The sequence below is a fragment of the Chrysoperla carnea genome, chromosome 4 (genome assembly GCF_905475395.1).
Source record: "Chrysoperla carnea chromosome 4, inChrCarn1.1, whole genome shotgun sequence".
In the NCBI taxonomy this organism is placed as follows: Eukaryota; Metazoa; Arthropoda; class Insecta; order Neuroptera; family Chrysopidae; genus Chrysoperla; species Chrysoperla carnea.
The window spans coordinates 11,816,148-11,843,817 of NC_058340.1; the positions used below are offsets into that span (position 1 = coordinate 11,816,148).

Consider the following 27,670-nt stretch of genomic DNA (forward strand, 5'->3'; position numbering starts at 1 on the left):
GGCCTCGCTAAATATTTCGGATAGTTCTTCTTCCATGAAACATTTTATAAAATAATAATATATATTTTATTGAACATATTTTCCAGAATTTATCATTCATGTTAAAGCGATTAATTTGAAAACAAAAAACAAAATTCAAAAGCTAAAACAATACCACATTAAAAAAAATAAAAAATAAAAAACTAAATAAACCGTATTTTAATAATGTTATCATTGAATTTTATTATTATAATTTAAACGATTTAAAAATATTTAAAATTGAAACGAGAGATGTTCATTTATTTTATTAAAATATAAATTAAATTATTAAATAAATAAAATTACCGGTTGAAAAGTATATATAAAGTCAGAAATATAAAAATTTAATATTTAGAGCTTTTTATATCGGGCATGTCTTAACATATCACATTTCACTTGAGTGATTCTTAGTAATAAATTATTTGTATTGGAATGTGATCTTAGGCCTTTCATGTTGTTGAACACAGAAATATTTACATAAAAGGGTAGGAAGTTTTCAACCCTCTACCTCAATTCCCAGAGTTTGTGGAGATACACAAAACCTTACAAATAGCAAAAATTTATGATATTTTACCAGTAAAATTAAAATGGTGGGTTACGAAATTAACTCCCACAAATGTAATTGTTCTTGTTGTAAAAGTAAGCTATGTACCGATTTCCAACCGTCCAGCTCAATTTTAAGGAGCTGCACTGGTTTTTTTCCTTAGTAATTTGCTTGAAGCTGCTAAAATCGGCCCCAGCTTTAATAGCAATATATAGGATACGCCAAAGTAACGGATCCATTCAGCTTAAAAACATTAACTTTGAAAAATGTTAAACATTTTTATTTAAATGTTTTATGTAAAATTTTTTGGATAGGAATGTGAGCGAAAAATGATAGGGATACACGTGATCCTAAACGTGGATTTAATTGTCCTTTCCCGATTTTAACGTTTTCTGTAATTCTACTTAATAGAATTATAAGTAATTAATTTTACTTATGATGTTCGAGTACATTCAACATCGAACATTTACATATAAACTGAAATTTAAAAAAAATGATATAATTAAATATATTTGGGCATTTTGAAATTTTATGTGGGTGCTTTAAAAATGAGCATAAACGCCGCACTCCATCTATATCTACTTACTATATGTGTACATTGGGCTTCATATTAGATTAAAGATCGTGAGCTCATAACGAAGCGAAAATTAATTCAATTGTTTTATCTTAATTACGGAGAGTTATTTTAGATTTTCCTGCTTTGCTTTTCTTATTCATTTTTGTTTCATTATATTCAAGGACTATGCACTGAAAAAAAATCTTAATACCAGCCGATATGAGGGTGTCTCAACTACCGTACGAGGTTGAGTGATGAAGTTGGCACAAACACATGAGTTGTTTGTATGAAAGTTGTATATTATCTAACAAATTTAAAATATTGTTGTTTTGAAATTCAACATAGTTTTAAATAATCTTTTTTGATTGGTTCTACCACTTATAAATATTATAACAAAATACTTATGTGATTGTCACAACCACATGGGAAGGTTAGTTAAGTATATTTAAAAAAATTAAATTGCTTCGAGTCGGATTTGAACCTCTGCCTATTAAATATTATAACAAAATAGTGATGTGATTGGCACAACCACATGGGCAGGTTTATTGGGTTTATTTAAAAAATATTAGATTGCTTCGAGTCCGGCTTGAACCAGGGACCTATGGATTACTATTGATTAAGGTGCCTTAAGTCCATCGCTGTACCAACTGGGCTAGCGATTGTTGGTTTATATGTATTAAAATATGGCATATATAATAAAATGATCAATAAGTTAATTTCAAACTCTCTATTAGTTAGTAACAACAATCTCCATGTAATTGAGACAACCACGTATAGACAAATATGTGTTCGTAATAAGCAAATCCTCTATTTAAAGCAAAAGAAAAGAAATTTTTTAATTCATCAATTCGCTTTATTTACTCGATAATATATTCTAACTTAGTACAATTTTATTTTCCATCAATAAAATGCATGACTTTAAACTAAAATCAATCTCTTTCATAGAAGTAATGATTTTGTTTATTTTACTTTAGTGATTGTGTATCAATGAATTCATATTTTAAATTCAATCATTCGATTGCAAATATAAATATTTAGTTGTACTTGTTTCAATCATTGGGAAATGGTTTGAAAGAATTTTTACTTTATTTCATTATGAAAAAGCCAACTTCAGGATGAGGTTGTCATTTTTAAAAATTTTTTTCAGTGCACTCAAGAATAACATGGTATAAAGTTATTTAAAAATTATATTTATTTGCGGCTAAAGTTTCAAGCCGCATTCTCTTCTTTTGTCAACATAAATCATCTTGAAACTAGGGTAGAAAACAAATTTATCTTCTCGGAAAATGCAAACATTTCTTTTATATTATATCTTGCCTTTAATTGTAAAGTATCGATTTTTATTTGGCGATTAGCGTACAATATAACGTGTGAATTTTAACATATATATAACGTTACAAACCGTGCATATAGAGGTAATAAATATTTTAAAACAAACACACACAAAAAAAAACAACTAAAATGGCATAAAAATGGGGTTTATTATAAATGTATATAAAAATTATTATGCAAATATAATAATAAAACATTATATTCAAATAGTGTGGTGCGCGAAAGTATGTACAATAGGTATATGAATTTAAATAAACGGAAAATGGCAAAGGGAATCACACTGAAAATACAATGAGTTTTCAAAATATTTACGCAAGAAATAAAATTCGTTAGTTCAAATCGAAATGTGTGTGTGTACGTACGCCAGTAAACATTTTTTTCATCGTCGATATCTTGCGAACAAAAAATGATATCGACTTCAATGCGTATTACAGGTAATATGATCCGAAAAGAATTTCAAAACATTCGATCGAGATGTTTCGAGCCGGGCGAGATTTTCTACGAAATTTGTTGTGGTTTTTTAATCACGATCACAGGGCATGCATGTCGAGCTACAACATATAATTCTGCTCTAGAGTAAACCAATCTCGTATAAATCTATTAAAAACAAACATATCAGTCTCTAAAAAGCAAAATTCAGTTTTTTTTTAATTTGAGGTTAGTTTATTGCAATTTGCCTAACATGCAAATTTAACAGTGATTAAAAAGTGATATTAAATATGAGTAAAGTACATATTAGAGAAGTTTGGGGTTATTTTGCAATTTATGATACAAAATGATGATGATTTTTTGTCAAAAACATTCGCAAAACGTTCGAAATTAAAATTAAAAAATACGTGAATATTCGCGAATGTGAATATTCACCCCATCACTAGTGCTGATCATTTTCTCAGTCAGAGCGTTATGAATTTGGTAACTTCCAGTACAAAACTTTTAAAAACTGAATCTAATTTCCACTTCAATATTCTGTAAACTTTCTCTATGTGAATGATATTATATTATTAAAACTGTATGTTGTTGTGTCATGAATGTATTGTTACCATGCAAAATTTTATAATTTGATTTTAAAATTTATTTGATAATTTAATAAATTAATTATGAAGGCTTATAAATGTTTTACATAACTAACTGCTATTATTATTTTATACACATATACTCATTTATTTGTTTAATGTAGATATTATCAAAAAATTATATTAATCAGGGGCAATTAAAACAACGTTTAATTCATTTTATTATTTATGTTCATGATATTCATTTGGGTGCTCTTAACCTACTATTGTTTGTTATTCTTAACATATTTTTAAAGTATCGTTATATTAATATGTTCTTAGTACCTAAGTACTTATTATGAAAATTATAATTGAAGTTTTCATACAAATATGATTTCAAATCCATACCAATGCGATCAGACATTTAGACAGGGTGGGCAGAAATTTTTAAAAGCTACTAATCAAAAATACTGCATGTTGGTTTTGGTTCACCGTCATGGTGAGTAAATAATGATGTAGGTATTTGCATCCAAAAATATCGATAGATTGGTTGATCTTTAAAGATTAGAATTAAATAACTATTTAAAGATGGTGGTGTGAGTATACAGATTTTTTTCCAAAGGTATGATACTTAAGGGAAGTGTTTTTCAGATTGATCGTGTTTTTTGCTTTTGTAGAAAAATTATGAACATTGTTGCAATCGTTCCAGATGGTTTTATTGTTGGCAAATAGTAGACAAGAGAAACAAAACAACTGATTGCTGATCAGACCGTTTTGAATTTACAATTGACTTTATCTTTAGTTTGTATAAATTGCAAATCCGGTGTACAACAACCTTTCACGATCACTTGTTTTTGTGTTCGAAAGATAGTTTTGAAAAAGCATAATTTTTTTTTTTATATATACACACCATCTGAATAAGTTTGTCAGTGAATTATATCCATTTTTCTCTATTATTAACGTTAAAATCTTAAGGTAGTACCAGCATGAAATCACTTTTCGACAGATTTGGCCGAATTTTTTTTCTCGGGTTTATAATAGCTTTATTTATGAATTCCTAAAATTTCATAATTTTTGACCGTTTAGATCGCGAGATATTTAAAGACAAAGTTCGCGATTTTGAGGTTCATGTCCCATTTAAAGCATGTAAAATGTCCGGTCTCTCCAACTATTTTTTATGATATTATTATATTTTGAAGAAAAAGTAGAAAAAAATGTTTATACAATACAATTCTAAAAAAAAATTTAGAAATTAATTTTCACTTTCGAGATATTAATTTTGACGTAAATTGATCGAAATTGGGACGTTGGCATAATTATTTCCCATTTTAAACGGTCAAAATTTCTGAAACTTTGTGAATTAATAGTAAGCATTATTAAATTCTTAAATTTAATTTTTCGTTAAATTCTGTCGAAAAAAAAATTGTACCATTGCTTTAACATAGAAACTGCAAATACCATGCTGGAACATCCTTAAACCCCTGATAAAATAACCACAATCAAACCAAAACAATCAATATTGGACTCGACTCAGCATAAAAAGAATAAAATGAAAAAGTAATAGTGTGTTTATATGCATAGATCACTAATCGTTATAAATTATGGAGATCAACTCACAACTGATCAATCAAATACTTGTAGTGTGGGTGTATTTAAATGAATAAGAAACGAAGCTACTTCGGTACATGTCGTAGATTGTCGTGTTTTAAAAGACACTGTCTTAAGTCTGTCTTTCCATGCGTTCGAATGTGTTATTATTGTATTAATACGAACACACGCACGTACGATTATGACTGAACACATATAAACATTCAGGCAAAAATAGTTCGTGTCTTTGCCTAGAGGCACTCAGAAGCGTTAGTGCAGTGTAATGCGAAGTTACTTAACATTGAATGTATGCCGTATAGAATTATAGATGATACCTGTTAATTAAGATGATGTGTTTATTGATAGTACTCGTAGATAAATAATATTAGATATTAGAACAAGATTATGCATATTTGTCTGAATTATGTAGAGTAGACAGTGCCTTCCTGTCTATATGTAATGCACACCACATACTTCAAAATAACACATAGGCTATAATTTATAATTTAAGCCTCATCAACCTGCATCACAACATTATAATTGTTACTAAAGGTTAATCCGGAAAAAAATTGTAAAAGTGAATTAGCAAAAAACATAATTAATTAGATTTGGTTGAGGCTTTGTCTAGAGCTGGTGAAACAAGAATTGATTCAGTGGTCTCGACCATGGTTTGGGTATGGTCTGGCAAACTAATACTTGATTTTTTATCTTGACTAAGTTTAAACAAATCCAAACTTGATTTATTGAGGCTTTCAAAAGGACTGGCAAATCAAAACTTGATTTATTTTCCTTGATCCATGTTTGGGCAAGAACTTTGAATTTTTTTGAGGCCTGACCAAAGGCAGAAATACAAATGAAATACTGGATTCTGCAATGCCAGCAGTTTATCAATCGCGATTTTATCGGTAAACTTGGTATTCTATAGTTAAATAATAAGAAATTGCAAACATCATATTTGAAATGGTATAAAAACATAAAATTAATATTATTTTAATAAACATGTCATATGTTTATATTCACACTTCATGTGAAATAAATTTTGGCATGAATTTATGATATATAACAGAAAAAGAAAGAAAAAAGAAACTAATATTAACCAAACAACTTCTTATATTCATCACTTCATATATCACAAACAAAAAGTAATTGATGAATTTCGAATGTTCGATGTTGAATTATAAATAAAATAATATGTATACTATATTATATTTTTGATATCCTTTTGTGTACTCATGCATATCGCCTACATTTTCCATCCAAACGTGATAAGCTTTACATTTTATTTTGATATATTATTCTTATATTTTTCGATATTTCCGAATGTGTTTATTTTCTATGTACATTTAGTGAAATTATCAAATTCATAAATATAATATTTTCTGTTCGTAATGATATTTATTAATATTATATCTTAATAGATAACTTTATGACCACATCAATAACCAAAAAATTGAATTTTGCTCTATCATATCCAAATTATATCCAGTTTTAATGATCTAAGATGGAATTATACTAAATTTGGGTCACACTTTTCAAAATATTGGTCAAATTTAACCTACTCCTAAATGTTTGAAAAATGTACGGCCCTGGTACCAATATTTCGCACAACAGTGAATGTTAAAACTAAAAAGTTTGACGCAAAACTTGTCGATTTCAAAAAATTTCATTCAGATGGGATGAAATTAGTGTGTATTATTAAAGAAATTGATTTTTGAACTTAAAGACGTCATCAAAATCCAAAGAAAATTGCTCTTACAGGCAAATTATATTCAATTTTCATGAACCAAGTATGAAATTAGACTAAATTTGGGTCATACTTTTTAAATTTGTGGTTAAATTTAACCTACCTCTAAAAGTTTTGAAAATAGTAGGGCCGTAATATCGATATTCCACACAAAGGTAAATGTTAGCTAAAAGACGACATCAAAAATAAAAAGATTGAACCAAAAATGTCGGTTTCAAAAAAAATTTCTTTGAGTTTGGATAAAATGTAGGTGTATTATGGAAAATTTTGATTTTTGTACTTAATGACGTCATCAAAGAAAAAATAATCAAGTATGTAGTAATATTAAATTTGGGTCATACTTTTCAAATTTGTGGTCAAACTTAACCTATCTCTAAAAGTTTTGAAGATAGTAGGGCCCTGGTACCATTATTTTGCACAAAGAGTGTTATTTAAAAGAAAAGTTCAAAAAAGAAAACGTCAAAAATGAAAAGTTTTACCCAAAATTAAATTTGGGTGTATTAAACAAATTGATTTTTGAAATGAATGACGACATCAAAATCCAAACAATTGCGTTCTATTACATTTAAATTATATTCAATTGAATTTGAACCTACCTCTAAAATTTTTGAAGATAGTGGAGTCTTGATATCGCTATTTCGTACAAAGGTGAATGTTAGCTAAAAGATAACATCAAAAATGAAAAGTTTGACCCAAAATTATTGGGCTTCAAAAAAAAATTAGTTCCTAAATTGTTTGTTAAAACCTTACAAATAGTAATAAAATTGTAACCTACGTTCATTCATTATTAACAACGGTGAATAAAACAGTAAAGTATTGAAATATACTCCCACTTTGTTTCAGTTTTACATTTAATTATATGTTCGTTATCGTGAACGTTATCGTACGTTACTACAGAACAAAATCACCGGAGGCATATTCACTTTTCAAAGTCAGAGATCAAAATGTTAAAGAAGTTATATATTATTTTATACAGTTACAGTTTATATGTACGAAGTGTCACACAAATTACATTGATCAAAAATTTTATAATTCGAGTGAAAGAGAACTGCCTACACTGCAAAAAAAAAATTAATACCAAGCAATATGAAGTCTCAACCTCATCGCGAGATCATATATGGCGAATGGAGCCAAGAATGTGATACATTTACTGTTCGGGGTTGAGTGGTGAAGTTTACACAAACGCATGAGTTGTTTGTATGAGAGCAACAAATACTATCTAACAAACAAATATTGTTGTTTTGAAATGTAACATAGTTGTAAACAATCCTTTTTTTGATTGGTTCTATCACTTGTAAATATTATAACAAAATACTGATGTGAATGTCACAACAACACGAGCAGGTAAAAAAAACTTAAAAAAAATTAGATTTCTTAAAGTTGGATTTGAAATAGTGACGTATGGATTATTCATATTGATTATTGGTACAGGAGCTCGCAACGTCGGCAAAAAAAAGAATTTTATTATTGCTGATTTTATGATATGTTGTTCTCCTTGCTCTTTTTGTTAGAGCTTGGGCGGTCTGGCTGCCGGAAGTGGCTGCGTTTAGTACTGCGCAGCCTAAATGTACAGGTCATAATACTAAATTTTAAAAGAATTTTATTATGTCTGTAATTTTAATATTATGATATTTAAGTATACAAAAACCTTAAATTTATTTGCCAGACGCTAATTCGGTTGCTAAACCTTGAAAAAAAGCGAAAAAGTTATGAAAAATAAATGCCATTTGTTAAATATATATCTTATTTTATGTTTTTTTCAAGTGTGGTAAATTGCTGTGGTCGATTAGGCAGGCGCTAGCATTTTGTAATTATTTTAGTGATTACTAGTTCCGAGTTCGAATCCAGCAGCAGTAACAATTTTTTTTTTCAATTTATTATCTTATGTAATTCTTTAAATTTTTTAATTTTTTTAATTTGTATTGTATTGAAGGTTTCATATTTTATTTTATGATAACTCTGTATCGTCTTAGTTACGAAGTTTTAATTATTAGGTTGAATTTGTTCAATAGAGGAATTGGTTGAGTTTAGTAGTTTTTATCCTTTGCGTTCAAAATGGGACACCATGATTTTTTAAAGAAAGAAGAATGGGTCGATTTTTATTGTTTGTAGTATTTTATTTTAAAATTTGAAAATCTAAAAATAAAAATTAGATACGGCGTACATTAATCTAAAACTCCTTTAAAATTTAAATATTTGCATAGCAAAATCTAACATGTTGCCTTATTTCGTGATAAACCGAACCAAATTCTTTACGGTGGGTGGGAAAATTCTCACATTCGGTCGGCTCTTCTAAATTTTATGTATTTTATATTTACATAAATAGGTTTCACTACTGATTTAGTAATAAAGCAATCAAATGAAATTAAACGTACCTACATATTTAACTTATAAAACATACACATTATGCGCAAAGGGTAATAAGGAGAATTCGTCTGTAAAAAGAAAGATTAGACATTTCAGGTATAAAAAAGAAATTCCACTATTATGGGACTAGTCGCATTAAAATAGCCATTATTATTTTGTTTATCAGAAACATCAAGGGGCAGTGAAATTTGGCCGGCCAAACTAGATTTTAGACTAAACTAGTTCATTAAAAGAATAAAATAAAAATAATTCATTTATCGAAATTGATTTAAGCCATAATCACGATATTCATCAAGCAACTATAAGTAGTCCTCAGTGCATAGGGTGAATTCTTATGATTTTTGGTGACGCTTAATCGAATAAGACCTGCGTGGGGGCTGATATGTGTACGAGAAGCCAGAATTTTCCAAAATTTTGTGCCCCACTCTAACTCCTTTTGGAAATTTGTTGGTGTTAACACAGTGTATTTATTACACTTACTGAATGGAATAGATATGATCCGAAGACATATCTTGACCAAGTAAATATAAATAAATAAAATAAGGAATAAATTATAAAGGCAGCATTTTGACTTAAATTACGAAGATGAATATTGCTAGTGGTTCAGGGAATAACGCCATTCGAATCATTATAAAAAATTACGTTAGAAATATCCATAAAATCAAAAAATTAACAAAATAGACTAGAATATGATCCGAAAACTATACGTTTTATGTAATTTACTGATTAAATAAATTAATTACTGATTCCTAGATCTTATTTCTTCATTGAGACCGGATGTATTCGATTGAGCGTAAAAAAATTAAAAATATATTCTTAAAACTATCAAAATTAATAGAAAAAAAAACATTAAACTGCATTAGGATCGCAATGCCTACGCATTAGACTTAATAACGGATTCTTTTTCTGATTTTTAAAGCTATATAAATCTACGTATAATATGTATACCTTGATGAACTTCTTCTGATTAACAATCTTCTTACTTAGGTAAATATAATCAAAATACATTATTAATTTATGTTAATTACGTTTGTATGTAGTCAATTTCTTTATTTGTTCAATATAATTATTACATTTTCAACTAAAGCTTAACTAAATATATTATTATACTCTCTTATGCAAAATTTAAGAGTAAATTCTCTACAGTGCCCTACATCTTAGTAAAAAAGTAATTCCAATTTAGTTGGTCGCAGTGTAACAGACGTTGTTTTCATTACTCCGACTAATTAAATGAACTCATACTCCTTTTTACTTGTTCCTTTCTACGGTCAATAACCTCTAAATTAACATACAAAGGGCCGTTTTATAGGTTCAATTTTTTACTGCCCGATTATTTGAATAAATAAATTGGCAGTACATAGTCGGTGTGGTACTGAAGTCATGTAAGTGCGACCCCTGTAGTCCACACGACTTACTTCCCAAAGGGGGAAAAACATTAAAAAACAGGTCTTGTTAGCCTTCATAGATTATTCTTCGGACATGAACTGCAGCTTAAGCTGGAACGATAATTATCTCCATAGATAAGTGATGTGATTTATCCACTTTTCAGATTCTGTTTATTCAGTTTTTTACATTTTTTTTATTACCATTAAAAAACGGCTCAACTAATGCTTCCGAAACTCTGTCAGTCCTTAAATACGCGCTTACGCGTTGAATAAGCCCAGTCACGTGTTCATGTCATAAATGGTTCGCGAGATAACCGAGGCGAAAGAATTCGAACGAAAATACACACACACACACACACACACACACACACACACACGACAAATAAAAGAATTAACAATAAGCTTATATGTCAGTATGTCATGGTTTTATTTGTATAATAAAATGAAACGGTTTACCCTATATTGCGGTTTAACGTCTTTAAATATGTATGCATAAAGACACGACGTTGCCGTTAACATTATCAAAATATTATTATTATTTATCATAATGATATCATTCATATTATTTATAATTTCAACGATTGGTTGTACTTTTCGTGACGATAAAATACTAGATCATAAATTAAACACGCAAACAAGACGGAAATTCGATAATATATAATACAAAAAGATACAAATATTTTTCTAAAAGCATACATACATAAAATTTTTCTGTGCAGGCATTTGTATAGGTTGCCTCTAAAGCTTCAATTTTTATTAAATAATTAATTAATTAATATAATAGGGGATCGTTCTAAATTTTTAACCGACTTCAAAAAAGGAGAATGTTCTCAATTCGACGGTATTTTTTTATGTTTCTTACCTCAGAACTTTTGACAGGGAACCGATTTTGATTATTATTATTTTTTTAAAGCTGGTGCTTCCCGTCTGGTCCCATTTCAATTTGGACCAATTTTGACAATGGAATTGAGAAAACCAGATGAGTATTCAATTTGCATTAAGTATATTCGCGACAAATAGACGAATACCTCAATATCACGCCAACCGATTTTGATGTTTTATTTATTTATTTTTTTTTTTTAAATGACAAATTAGTTAGTTTACTACTTCAGATTCACTAAAAATCACAAAATAAAAAAATGTTGTTACTATTATTGTTATTTTTGGAGTCGGTGTCAGACGTTAATGTCGGTGTGTTAATGGAGCAAACTGTTCTGTCACAGTTGTTTCCCTGGCTGACACTGACTCCAAAAATAATAGTAATTGTAACTACATTATTTTTTACACTTTCGTGCATATTAGTTTGTTTTGGAATAGTATTTTTTTTAAGCCGGTTTTTTTTTTTGTTGTTAATTATTTTTATTTTTATCACTTCATATGAAGAATTCTCACTGGAAGTACAGAAAAGTTGATTTTTAAAAATCTTTACTAATATGCAAGATATGAACTTTGAAAATTCCTGATTAAACAAAGAAGAAGATACCCACTAGTGACGTCATACGTGAGTATCGTCATAGAGATTGCATATAAAACTTTGTTTTCCTAAAAGAAGATGGGGGCAACCTTTGAATGCAATCTTTGATTGCTTATAACTTGTTCGTTTTTTAATCAATTTTAATATCACCTTTAAATTTTGTGATGGTATCAAGTCTAGTTTTACATTTTTATGGTACCTATTATAATTTAGTTTAATTATTAACAATTTTCGCCCCAATATGAATAATTAATGCTGTTTAAGATATCATTAAGATGTGAATCAGCAATTATAAAGATATTTCAAATGAAACTATTTTAAAAACATGCTCTCCTAATATTGATTTAATAACTTTTGATTTTTTTCGACACCTTTCTACGAAATTTGTTGTTGTATTTTAGTCACGAGTACAGGATAGCCACGGAAGCGGAATTCCGCACGAGTCGAGCTAGTATTTAATATTATATTTGTTTACATATTCTTATTATGATTGAAAAGTTTTCCATATGATTTGAATAATAATAAAAGTCAAGGTTTAAAAAACTAAGTATACAGGATGTTTTTATAAAATGTCCCTAAAAATTCTTTCTATATTCGTCCTAACTTTCTATATTCATCTCTGGACGCCAAGTCTCGAAGACCTGCTTTTCTCAAAATATAAAACACGGCATTCTTTATGGTAAAATAACGTTTCAAGCAAGCGATGAAAAATATTTTATTTAATGTCACTCAAAGAACGGCATCTACAGTTTGGCGGACATTAACGCGAGTATGTTTATCCAACACGTGGGCTTAATTACACATATATGTCTGTCTGTCGACTATGTTTGTACACAGCACAGCATGGGCTATAATACAGCATTGCTATGCTGTATATATAACCACACATTAATAGTGGAAGTGACTATCTATTTTAGTTTGTATTAGCTACAGAGGCCGATACACATTTATCGTTTCAATTTTTTAAATTCAATAAGGGAGATTTAGGAGTTGACCAGATGGCTTCGATACATCTGAATTGCCACTGTGTTGGCAACATTGGAAAGTCCGAGTTTGCTTTCGGGGTAACGATCCGCCAAGTGAGTTGTATAGTTAAATTTAGGAACATTAAGACTTATTATTAATTAACACCTTCTAATTTAAAATAATATAATAATAATAGCCTTTCTTTTCCGAATTGTAGGTCATTTCTTAAAAGTTTATATAACATCTCTCAATTCGATGTGCCTTTTGACATAGGCCTCCTCCAACTGTCTCCACTGTATTCTGCCTTCTGCAACCCTTGTCCAGTAAGGTTCCAAAATGAGGCGTATTTCATCATCCCATCTTCTTATTGGGCGACCATGTCTTTTCTTACTGTCTCTTGGGTAACATAAAGTAACCTGTTTGCTCCACTTATTTTCATTACACCGTTACATTTGGCCGGTCCAACCCCATTTTTGGTGATCAATACGGTATAGTATATTGGATACTTTTTTCTGTTCCTTATTTCGAATGTCTAATCGTGTCCTTGAGCTTTACTCCAGATATACCTCTCTGCATAGCTCGTTAGCAACTTACTAGCTTCAGGCGATGCTTTTCAGTGAGTGTCCAAGACATATACCCATACGTTATGCAAGGAACAATACACTTGTCAAATGTTTTTCTATTAATTCTACTGCTTAGTTTTTCGCTATACATTATTTTCTTAAGTGCCCAGAACTTTCTCTAACCACTTGCTATTCGTTTGTCGACTTCCTTCATATCAGTGGGAGCAATTATTTGTCCTAGATAAGTATACTCCTGAACACATTCAAAACTAATATCATCCTTTTTTATGTCCACCATTATGGAGTTAATCATATGTCTATCATTATGGAGTTAATTTTGTTTTACTAGGGTTTATTTCTAGGCCGACCTCTATACTTTTCATTTCAAGTAATTGAATCATTTGCTCTTGTATCTTGGGATCTCCCTCAATTAATATTATTATTATTATTTTCTAATATAAAATATTGTCTCTCAAAATTTGATTGTTATCGAGTAATCTATTTTAGACCATCCTATAGCAAAAAGAATAAACACAAAACATTTACTATTATTTAAGAAAGTACATAGAAAAACTGTTTATTTTACTTGTCAACTATGTTTAACTGACAGTTTTAATTTAAAATAAAAAAATAAAAAAAAACTTATTTGATTTCTTATCTTTTTTCATACCCATTTTAAAATAAAAGAAAAAAAAGGGTTATGCAAACTTCGGTTGGATATGTGCGTGCTTAAAAATATATATTGTTTAACAAACCATATATTTTAACTAAATAATCTCTATAATACATATAATTCACCTTAAACAAAACCTGAAGGTGAAAATTTAACTTGTATTTAATTGAATACAGTCGTTTGTTTTCTATTAAGTTTTTAGTCACATCATCTCCGAAAAGAAAGACATATATACTTGTATCAAAAGTGAACAGAGATTGATAAGTGTGCGTTATGAATCAGTTGTACAACCCTTCTCTGTATATTATAAATGTGAAAGTAAGGATGTTTGTTTGTTTGTTTGTTTTGTCGAGGGGTTTGGACTTAAAATTCCGATTATTTTTTTCTTTCAGATAAGCCAATCAGTAGAAATCGTATAGGAAGTTAGCGTCTTTTTTTGAGGCGGGTATCTTCAGGAGTGGTACAACATCCATTCCAATGAAGACTTTTCTTTGAAATTTTTATAACATAGTTTTAGAATAAAAATAAATAAATGATAAAAACTTCAAAATATCTTTTCATTATTCGTCAAAAAAATGTTAAAAAAATGGGCTGTCGCACTGGGCGATCCCCTTAAGTTTTTACATTGTAAGTAATTGAATGATTAACTAATTAAGAAAATTGTTTTAACAGATTTTGAGTTTTTACTGAAGATATCACAAGCCATATTTCGATTAATATCGAAAGTGACACCCATTTTAATTAAGAAAGGAGAACGTTAGATTCGCGTAAAAAAAAGAGTTCTCAACGTCCAGAGATAAAAGCGTATGCATATCTTAACTAATTTATTAATAACTAGCTCGGCTTGTGCGGAATTCCGCTCCCGTAGTAACCGTAACCTGTGACTACCCTGTACCGATGGCTAAAAACAACAAACATCAAATTGGCAAACTGGCATGTTTGCCTAATAAACTTATTATTTAAATTTATTATATAAATTTATGATATTTTTTCCTCAAAATTATTTGTCCAGCGTGTTTTTTCCTAAGCGGTATATTTTTAGACTGTGAGTATATTTTTCGCCAAACCTAGACATAAAAGGCTTGAAAATGAGGGGTGAATCATAGAATTTGAGAGTGGAATAAGGAGGATAAGGATAAGACAGAAAAAAAACTTGCTATATAAGATGTGGATGTAAAACTTGCTTATTATATTATTATTATATATTTTTATTCCCACAAATTCGAGAAGAAACTATTAAAGCAAAAATAAATTCGATGAATATATTTATTTCAAAATAAACAAATAACAGAAACATTATATTTGTACTGAATCTATTACAAACTTATTCCTCAGAGACATATTGAAAACTTTTGTTCTAATAACTATTTTGGAAACTAAAATTTAGATACCAGTTCGATCCAACGGTAAATATTTGAACAATGTACAGTACACTATACTTTTGATCGCGATAGTACCTACAAACAACAGTTTTATATTATTAACACAATAAAATTCTTACAAATAGAAAATCAATAAGTTATTTTTCATGGCATGCGACACAAAAACAAAACATATTTGTAAACATAATGTTCTGTACGTTTATAGTTTTGTGAAATAATATCCTATGAAACAGATTAACGAAGGGCCCAAGTTCTCGGTTTACTAAATTCATATAACTCACCGTATCATTCTCTCGGATAAAAAAAAATCAACCCATAACTTACTATAATATATCCCTATATATTATAAATGTAAAAGTAAGGTTGTTTGTTTATATGTTTGTTTGTTTGTTACGCTTTCACACAAAACTATCGAATGGATTTGAATGAAACTGAACAATAATATAGCTCATACATCAGAATAACACATGAGTTATAATAAAAGACTCGGGGAGCCAATATAGCACAGCACCTTAAGATGTATAATGAAGTAGGCATCTTTAGCTTTTTTATTCAATGAAAAAATCAGCTGAGTGTTTAAAGTATGGTTTACACTTTTTTTTCACTCGTGGTAGCGTGCTGACATCTTATCGTTAAAATCGAATAATCAAATTGGCATACATACATTTTTCTAAAAGCTGTTATAAAGCACTCCCGTACTTCAGTGGGTATACTTGTGTGTGTGTGTGATGTATAGACATAATATTTTTAATTTTATGTTGTAAGAAAAAAGTCAGAAAACAAACAATTCACATTCATTGAACATTATTATAGAAATTGTATGATAGAAACTTTCTGCTTTTATTATGTACTATCTACATGGTTATTGTTTTGTCCATTCTTTTGTTTCATTCAATTGTTAGAAACAAAAGCTTCAGAAAATTGTAACAATAATACACATGTTGTGTTTCATTCGAAGAGAATTTTAATATAATAGAAAAATAATTTGAAGTTAAATTGATAAAAAATAAAGTTTTTATTAATATAAAAAATTCTTTTAATTCGTTCAAAAGAATAAAATAATTTGTACAATCGTTTGGCAAAAAAAAAATTGACTTGTTGGAAAAACGTTAAAAATGAATTTAGGATAAACAAGTTGGGCCATTATAATCTACGTATCTGAATATCTCGCCAGAGGCACCACCTATTATAAAATGACTTGAAAATAACTGTAGGGTTTGATGGGGGCATCATGACATCAAATTTGACCTACCTTTTAAAGTTTCTCTAATAGATTTAGATCTTAAACGGTAAAAAACACAATACTACTTTAAATTAGAAAGTTGATCCTCATAAAAAATTAACAATTTTTGTATAAAATATTCTTTCAAAATCGTCAGCTTTCGGAGGAAATGAGACTTAAAAACATGTCATTACTGCATTTAATCGAAAGAAAACACACTTACTACGGAAAATGCTTTAGCAAAAACTTTCTAATTTAAAGTTTTATTCTATCTCTTACCGTTTAGAATCTAAATCTCGTTTACTGGTAAATTTTTTTGCAAATTAGACGTACCCTCCGTCAAATAGGGCATCCATAAAATTAAAGAGCAAATGTAATGTATAATTTACCTAACGACAAATGAATTTCTGTGAATCTCTTAACTAAGAACAGGAATTTCTATGAATATCGTAAAAGTCGACACATCACTTCTCCATAACATGATTACAGTCATATCCTTTCAAAAGATGCAATTAACTTTAAATCCACCTGATGCAGAAAATAACTAGAATTCATATTCTCATAATTTTATAATCTTTGATATAAATATTATATATTTATATAGGTATTTAATGAAACTATACTTACCACCAAAGAATTTGGCTCGAATATTATCAAAAATATAAACAGTATCTCCAAGCAAAATGATCGGATTGGGATCACAAACAGCAATTTCGAAACATGCTCTTTCATGTTTTTATCACCCAATGACACTTTGTGTCAAGGGTTTGAAGAGTGATAAAAATTAGCTTTTAATTTTTATAGTTTAAGATGTCTAAAGGGAGTGAAATGATAATTTTTACAAATATTCAATAAAAATCCGAAAGCTTATTTTTATCTCTTTGAAAAGCGCTATCATTATTTCAAACTTTAATGTTTGGCTTTCTATAAAAATTTCTTCGTTTGTTAGGGTGGTTTAAACTTTTGATCCCTGGTCCATGAAATATGTTGCATAGTCACACTCTAATGTTCCTAAACTGATTGTACCTAAAACTGCCCTCTTCAAAATGTAATCCTACCTTTCCACTTAGTCGCTACCTGTTAAAAATTATATTGCTCTCAAAACCTAATTACGTTAGAGTATTCGTTGTGCGCGTAGTTATGGTAGGGAAAAATTTTGGCGATAAAGGAGGCTGTTATGACTAATTTGCAATTCTTTGCATGTTAAATTAAATGTCAAATTAAAATTATTGATAAACACTTATTAAATAAAATTAATCCATAAAAAATTGTGAAAATAAGAAATCAAATTGACAAATATTATTTTTCAAATGTAAATTATCATAATTATTCATTTAAATTTTTGAGACAATAATATTTAATTTTCAATGTAAGTCATAAATGCAATCCAAACAATTGTATATGCATCCATACAATTCTATAATTAAAGTAATGTATCGTTACCATGGAAACGCCCTTTATAAAACCCACGCACGGTGCGAATATGTTTAAACACAGACATCAGACAAAAAACATCTAACTGAGAACTTTACACTTTCATCGTAAATATATGAAACAAAACAAAACACTTAACTTATAAATTATCTTTGTGGTTGACATTATTTTTTTAAAGTCATTTATCAAATCTGACATAATGCAATTTTCCTAAACTGTTTTTTTTTCTTTTTTTAATTTTTTATTTTTAAGTATCAAAATAAATACTTTTCTATAGTACCATTATTTTTAAATTTATACTTGCACACTAGTTTAGAAAATATATTAAACTTTTAAGTAGTAATTCTATAGGGTAAGGTGTGGTACCTCGAGTCATGTGTATCTTAGATTCTTAGTTTCTTGAAAGATTTTCCTATTTTTGAGTCTGTAACTCTTTATCGAGACAGAACGTCCTATTTTTGAACGCAAGGGCTTAAAGCTTAAGAACTCAACCAACTCCTCTATAGTCGAAAAATTCCACCCAACCAACTTCGGACCTACAAAATTTTCTTACATTTGATATTTCAATTACATGACGGGGGTTTTCGGGGTAATCAGAATTTCTATAAAATCTCCCTCTCTTGGGGTAATTTACCTCGCTGGTTCAAAATTGCAATATTCTGTAAATATTCAACAAAATTTATAAAAAAAAGTATACTCAGGGGTTTATGGGATCACTGATCACGATTCTGAAGTAAAAATGGGGATATTATCCCCCCTTCTTGGTTTTTTTCGTCTCACGTTGACCTAACACTGCAATTTTCTGAAAATATTCATTTTGGACCAGCGGGGTGAATTACCCCAGGAAAGGGGGAGTATATCGAAATTCTGATTTCAGAATAGTGATCAACGATATCGAAACCCCCAAATGTACGTTTCTGGCCCCTTTTGTTGCATATTTTCAAGGTTTTGAAATTTTCAAAAAATCACTTATTACAATAATGGGCTTTTTAGTCCCATAGCAATGGCCAAACTTTCTAGCGGCAAGAAGTTAGATGTAGATTTTGATATATGGACCTTCCTGAAAATTAAAAAAAAAAACTTGCTTTATGGGTGGAGGTACATAAAAATTCTTCATTTTAGCTTTTTTTTATCTAAAATGATTCGTCTATAGGTAATTAGCGTAAACTAATAGCAAATAAAATGTATTTTTTTTATTAAAATGAGTTTTTCGCTACATTTATACTGTAAGAGTTAAATTTTAAATGTATTTTGATACAAGACGTTCTTTTGTTTTTAATAATAAAAGAGATTGTTTATATAAATATAGGTTTTGATTCCAGGTACTTAACACTCCCTTTTATACTATTATATGCAAATACCATCTACAAGTGACTCTTTCTAGTTGTTTCTAACTATTTGCTCGTTATAAAACTATATTAATACAAAGTTAGCAACGAAACTATGACAACGATGATGATACTGATGATGATGATTAAAATGTTGATAACTACTCTAATTTTACGATAGTAGCATGAATACGTCATTTAATAGAAAATTCTATGAAATATGTTAAACAATTTCTTTTTCTTTGTAAATTTTGTAATAAATAATTCATAGAATCATAAAACGAATAAAATTATAGAGAAATTAAAATACTCCGTTTGAAAAACAGATTCAAGGGATAAGTTCTGCAAAAAGAGGTTGGTGAGTGGCCTTTAACAGCAATTGTGAAAGAAATGGGGTAAAATATCATAGTTCAAAAACTTGAACTTGACTACGACATTTTGTTTTTTGAACAAAAACCAGGTAAAGCGAAGCAATTTATTCTTGTTTTTAAAAATAATACGGTATTGCGATCAACGTGGGGACATAGACATCTGTGATACTAAATAATTTCAAACATAACAGGGTAAAAAATGAAAACTAAAACCATCGTAACAACTGAATTAATTGGAAATAGGTGGTGTATATTGAACATCCTATGGGTTGTACAAAGGTCGTTTAGAAATATAATTAATTGTTTTGAAAAGATGACACCAATTAGCAAAACAAAATCGAGTAAACATGATTTTCTTATTACAACATACATAGGGTTTTGAAAATATTGAGAGTTAAGAAAGTTTTTATCATATTTAGTAAATTATATGCTACTTGAAAAAATTTGGGTGATCGTTTCTTCTGTTAGTACAACAGTGAAATTAGTACAAAAGTATACACCGTGTTCTGTTATTGACTGCAAAAATAAAGCTTACCAAAATAAGCTCATCAAGAGCAAAAAAAAAAATTATTTTCCAAATTTGGATCTGAGGCCTAATTTGGAAGATACGAGTAAAGCAAAAATTGGTAAATTCTGGTAGAGTATAACTGAAATCCAGTTATTGGAACCCAGTGCCTCAGTTGGTTAAAGCGAAACCAACTCCGTACGCGATATACAAAGGTAGTGGCGTTGGATGACGTTACAACAAAAATTAATATAATGAACTTGTATGCATGAAGCCTCTCATCTAAGTACACTTCCGGAGCCGAACTTATGAGCAAAAAGTTGGTAACACATAATGGTATCAAAATGGGTCCTATAGTCTAAGTGCGTCTTCCGTGGACAGCCAATATTACCTAACCTAACATAACCGTTGATTTCATTAAACATTTATTAAAGGAAATAATCACGCAGCTGAAAGACACTAAAATTCAAAGCGGGATACCATTTTGTGGTCTCTTTAAATTCCTTTTCCATATTCTACATCATATTATATGTTAATGATTATAAAAAAATTAACAAAATTCTATTTATATTTAAAATTTCATAACAAATTTTTGTGGATTAATTTTTATCAAAATTCATTAACCATTTACTATTGTTTTTATAAATAAATTATTTGGATTTACTCTTTTTCATTTACTATTATTTTACTCGATAACTTTTTTAATTGGACCAATTAAACTTTATATGAATACTATACAGGATGTTACAAGATATGCAGCGGCCTATGTTGTATCGGATTTTACAGATAAGAAAAAAAATGTGCAAAAACTTATTTCTGCTTAATATATCCTATCTGACATTTTGTTTTTTCAGAGAAATGTAATATTTTATAAAATCCTCAAAGCAAATCTCTTACAAAATAAGTAGATCTCTAAAAAAAAATTCTTTTTTTCCAAATCCAGACAAACTTTCAAATAGCAGCCTTTTAAATATTTTTAAATCGACTCGTTTTAATGTTTAGAATTCGACACTGAATAATCCGTTACGTATTTTTGTAACTGCTTCTATATACACAAAGCTGGCTTATAAAAATTGGGCTTAAAATACATATCAAGATATTTTTAAAAAAAAGGCTGCTTATTGTGTGTCACAAGCCTGTGTGAAAATTTTTAAATGGAAAATTCAGAATATTATCTAAGTTAGCAAATTTTGTGTTGAAAGTAGCATATAACATAAACACAAATTTTGGTTTTATACTGGACTTTTGACACAATAATACATCCATTAGTGCAAGCAGTACCTACATACTCTCATCTCACACGTAACTTCAGGTGACAAAAAGCATGTGAAAGAAATACGTCATCTACCAAAATCAATTTTTAAAATAATTTGTGAACTTTGGAATATAGGAAGCCATGAATATAGGGTGTTCACAGAGAAATCATAAAATAAAATAGTGAGAATGTTAAGACTTTAAAAGTTAGATAGTTTTCACTCACTATTTTTAAAAATGTTTAACACTCAGTATTTCACTAATTCTCATTACTCAGCAAACATAAAATAAATAAATTTATACATACATATAAGGTAAGGTGTAATACTCCGTCTATAGTAGAATAACAGATATCGATATCTGTGAGACAACAACTATAGCAAGACAGGGTTAATTTGCTAGAAGACAAGCAACCGAGAGAATGACTGAATGAGAATTTTCGTTTTTGAGTTACCGTGTTGGCAGACAGCGGATAGACAACTGAAAATGGACTAATTAGGTGATTTTATGAACACCTATACCAAAATTTTCATAGCATCAATATTTTTAAGCGTTACAAACTTGGAACTAAACTTAGTATACCTTGCATATTACATATCTGCATGGTATAAAAATGGCTTTGAAAAACGGAAGTGTAAAATTTGATACATGGTCCTACAGTATCTCCTACTGTCTTTAAACTATTTCGTAATGTTATATCCTTGATTTATGTAAAGATATATTCGAATGTACACAAGTGCGTGTTATTGATAATCTCTGAGAATCTCTACCTATTCGTGAGTATTATAAATAGTTATGTAATATTATGGGTAGGTACCGTTGCTCATAAAATATGGTCTTAGAGTTTAATACCAATGATTTATATTAAATGAAAATATTTTGTTATATATTTCAAAAAGTCATGTGAATAACTTCAAATTCGAAAGATTTACAATAGAAGTATTTATATTTTCCTAAGTTTCGACCTCTCCCCTCGGAAAAAATTGCGATAAAAAATCATTATTTGGTTATTGGAACTGGAAGCGATCTTATCCCTTCTCAGCCCTTAAGAAATATCGCACAGCGGAAAATATCACATATGTGGAAAAATGAAACAATATTGTTTTAAAAACCAACATTTGACTTTGCTAGAAGCAATTTTCTCCTCTATCAATTTTCATTTTTATAACATATCAAAACACCATTTTGTCATCTTTTTTATAGTTATCTTGTTGGCTATCTTGTCGGCATTTTGTTATTATTTTGAGTGTTACTGGCAACTTACAAAAATTTTAACTTAGAGTAAATAGCTTAGTTTTGACACTTTCAAATGTGTCTACCTTGGATTGGGGTCGTTCCAAGTGTCTATCATCCAGCAATCGAATAGCATTAAGACTATATCGGGCAATGTAAGTTTTAAATACTTTTTCGAACTACCGTCGAGCTAATGATTATTCATCTTTTATCAGTAATTCAAGTGTTTCATAGAAATAATATACGTGGTTATTGTTTGAAAATAATTAAAAAACTCTTACCTTGTATTTTCCTAAATTTCTAACTGAACATGATAGGACAGCTTCTCGACCCACTGGAGTTGTTAAATTTCCTATTGGTGATTCAAATTCTGGTTCTTCAGTTAGTATTTTTGTAGTTATCCCATCATCTGAAAATATTTAAAAAAACAAAATTAAAAAAATTAAATTTACAAAACAAAAAAACAAACAAAAATTCGGTTAAGAGTGGTGTCCTTCTCACGCCTCTATTTTGGAGAAGGCTGAAAATAATACCTCTTAAAATAATACCAGACTAATAAATTAGTCTCTAACCTCAAGCGTGATAGTTTTTCTTTTTTTGGAGTAATTTTAACAATTGATTTCAATGAGTCAGAGTTTTGATCCATTGGTACCACCCTATAAAAAGGACGCGAAAAGTAGTAAATGTGGGAGCAGTCAGCGTGGCTATCATTATACAGAACATCTGAGATTTTGTAGGCACAGTGACCGAATACGCGCACGGTTTCAATCAAATATCATCACATTCTCATTAAAGCTCAAAGAATGTTTAGAAAAATCTTCCACCACTTTGACTCTCTATTTATTAATTTAACATTTATGTTGATCACTTGAACTGGAGTTTCAAAATAACGAAACACACCTTTCAAAAGTTATCATAATGTAACGTATCTAGTATAGTGGGCGGTTAAAAAAAATTGAACATGGCTTTCATAGAAACGACAAACATGAGCGATTGTAATTCTGGATTTGCTATGAAAATAGCAAATCAATTCACAATAGTCAGTTGATATGGAAAAATAGACGATTGATACTTCGAACTACCAAAAAACGAACTATCTAAATAACAAGAAAAGTGCGAAAAGTGGTTGCTGAACTCATAGGTATGAGTTGAGAATATATTTGGAAAATCTATTGCAAATTGAATTTGTGGAAGAATATGTATCTTTGCAATAAATTCTCAAATAATCCAAAGTTTTAACAGAACTAACTAATTACAAACAAAGTTGCAATATAATATAATAGAAAAAACAAATCTTTTTTCATAACTGTGACGTAACAATGATTAACTAACTAAGATATTTTCTTAAAATTTATTTTTAAAAAACACAACAATTTGGACACACGTTGAACCATTATATTAAAATTAAATTTTTATTTGAATCCCTTAAGATATGTTGATACAACACATCTGTCCTTTTACCTCTAAACGTAAATAGTACTGTCTGACTTGAATAAGTTTGTGACGGCAACAACGTCGTTTTATTTCTTTATTATGTTCATTACTTCTGTAAAACTTAATTTCATTATTAGCATTGGGGAATTAAGAAGTGGATTCTTTCAAGTATAGTACACTTATATATATATACAAATTTAAGGAATAACATCCCTTAGTGACTGTTATGATAATAACCATAATTAGTTATTGACGTTTAGGTAGAACAGATAAAAATAAAAACTGGAATTAATAATGTATATTGTTCTTGTAATAGGTACACTTGCAAATTTGCATAATGTCTCAAGTATTTTTATATTAAGGATGTACGAGCACCAGGGCAAATTTGGATAAAAGACTTAATTCTTTTTATATGAAGTTGGACTAGGTCTAAATAAATTTTGAAAATTTAGATTACTTAAATAAATAAATGACTTCAAAAGTAGGTATGTTTAACATTGGTATTATGTGAAAACGGTAGATATATTACATGTTTTCATACATTTCTCCAAAACTAGTTGATGGAAATTAAAAAAAAACTATTTAAATTAAAGTTTAAACTTTAATAAATTATTGAACTCAAGAAAAATCGATGTGCCTGACTAACTAAGGATGTATGGGCACGGTAGTTGGAACACAAATTTAACAAAATATAAATTTTCATTTTTAATGATGAATTTTGTTATAACTTGACAATGAAAGACAAAAGGTAAATTTAAAATTTTTCGATATCTGGAGTAATTTTCAAAATATCGAAAATTGAAATTTTTTTAAAATTATTTAGCTCTCAATATTTCGGAAACCAAGGCCGACATCGAAAAATTTTATTGTTTTTCGTCTACGTTTAGGAAATTATAATAAAATTCATCATCAAAGTTGAAAATAAGGTACAAATAATTTCAACCAAATGTTTTTATATACAACGTTCACAGTTTTTCTGTAGTGTATTTAGTATCAGCATTGCACCCGTGCGAAGCTGGGGCGGGTCGCTAGTACTCTTATAATCGTCTAGTCATTCCAGAGACTACTGATATTTTTGTGAATTTAAGCCTGCTTATGATTGTCATTAAAACATTAATTTGAGCATTAAAACTTCCATTTCGTTTTTAATGCTAGTTCTTTGTTCATTAAATAGAGTAAAGCAGTTTCGGTTATAACCAAAATTTTATAATCTGAGTGGTTTGTGAATAAATAAATAATATACGAAGATACAAAAGATTCTAACTTGATGATTTTAAAATTATAAATGATGATGAACCTTTATAATTCTATATTATTTTATATAATACGATATGTATATATATAAAAGAATACTTGCTGACTGACTAACATATCAACGCATAGCCCAAAACTTCTGAGACCAGAATTCAGAAAATTAGCATGCTGATGTTCCTTGACACTGAAGGGAATTTTTGTAAATTTAACTTCTAATTGGGTGAAAGAGGGGCTGAAAGTATGAAAATCATTTTTGTTATATTATTTCACCTATAGAAAGCTACATAAGTAGCGAAAGGTGTTCATAAAATCACTTAATTAGTCCATTTCCATTTAAGCACGAAACCTTAAAAACGAAAAGAGTATCATGCTTAAATTTTTATAGCGAATTTAGTATTGGGTCAGTAGGATCCATCTTATAAACCGTTAGAGATAGAACGAAAGTTTACTGTTTAAACGTGAGGGCACAAGTTAGGCGTAATTTCGTGTAGTACGTGTTACATGGAAACACTTCAGATTTGGGTGTGTGACTAGTATGTATGTGTGACTATCTACGAGTGGCTGTTTTTTTTTACATACATGACGATTCCGTAATCAACACTGTCTATAAATGGTATTTTAACAACTTACTCATTCAATTGTTTATTTCTATTTCTTTTTTTTAAATAATTGTTCCTCAGCCAAAAATTAAAATCTATGAAATGTTGAACAAAATAAGTGACCGGAACGGAAGTAAGGGCTATAATGAGGTGGTTTTTGTTTTTAATACTGTATGTGACCAATTCGGAAGGATTTTTGGAAATATGACTCCTAAGGTGCCGAAAAAGAGGATAAAAGTTTGACGAATATACGTGAAATTTTTGAATCCAAGGTAGTTTAATTAAGTATAGATACTAGATAATTAAGAATAACTCTAGCTACTTTCTATTCAAGAAAAATAACAAGGATTGAAAAATAATGCCCATTAAATTCGGAAGAAAAGGGGGGTGATTAATGAGAGCAAGGGAAGTAATGTAAAGGGCGAAACGCGTTAGTTATTTTTTTTTTTTTAAAGTTGAAACATCCAGCGCGGCGGGTGGGCATCTGCTAGTAAATATATAAAATATTATAATGGTATAAAGATGAATACTTATACTATTAAAGACCAAATACCCATTTTAGTCAGTGGGCTATGAATTATTTAATAAAATACATATTAAAATATATCTCTAAGGAAAGTAAATATAAAATACGTACCTTTTCAAAAAGTTTTTGGTGTATTTATCATGTATCAAAATGTCAAAACAGTTATTATTTTAATCGTATTTGTAATTCGTTAGAGCTTATGAGATAAAAATTTTTATCAACTTATATAATCAAAAATGTCTTATTATACTCACTATATTATAAGTATATGTCAACTTTCTTATATAGAATTAAAATTTTATTCTATGTATTATTCTAATTAACATACAAGCAGATGCTTGTAGAGTAAACGATGAAATTATTATTCAAATAAGGAAGACTCCATAGCGAAATGTATTTCAAAATAAATATTTTACCACGTCAAGTTCAGCCCAAAGTAAGCATATTTAACCAAACATATTTGGTTCAACAAGGCTCTGTTAATACTAATTTAAAACTATAGGATCGCCCAGTACCCAAACGGAGTAACTTGACTAAGTTTGACTACATCGGCTTATTTCGCTTGAATTGTACGTCGTAGAGAGTTATAAAGGTCTTTTAGGTCACAAACACTGTAAATATAATGTTTCCAAGGGTCGTCAACAACATCTTTTACTATACCATGAACGGTCAAAAATTATTGTGGATGTCATTATGTGAGAATCTGTGTGAATGCCATACTGATTTGACCATTAAAGGAATAATAACCTTAGCAAGTTATGGCCGATAATAACATTAGTTATGGCGGGTGAGTTAATGCAGTAAGGGCGTTAAGCACATTATTTTGTGTAAAAAGTTTGACCGCTACGTGTGTCCGTCTCTGGCATCGTAGCACCTAAACGGATGAACCGGATTTCTTTTGTTTTGGATTTTTTTTTGTTTCGTTTT

General features: G+C 29.1%; 1 protein-coding gene across 1 annotated transcript in view; it reads right to left on the bottom strand.

Annotated features, from left to right (window-relative positions):
* LOC123297861 (lachesin-like) overlaps positions 1-27,670 on the bottom strand; it is a 547,758-nt gene that overhangs the window by 274,084 nt on the left and 246,004 nt on the right. The window contains exon 4 of the mRNA XM_044879670.1: positions 23,212-23,339. Within this exon, the coding sequence (XP_044735605.1) occupies positions 23,212-23,339 (128 nt within the window). The remainder of the gene's footprint in view (positions 1-23,211; positions 23,340-27,670) is intronic.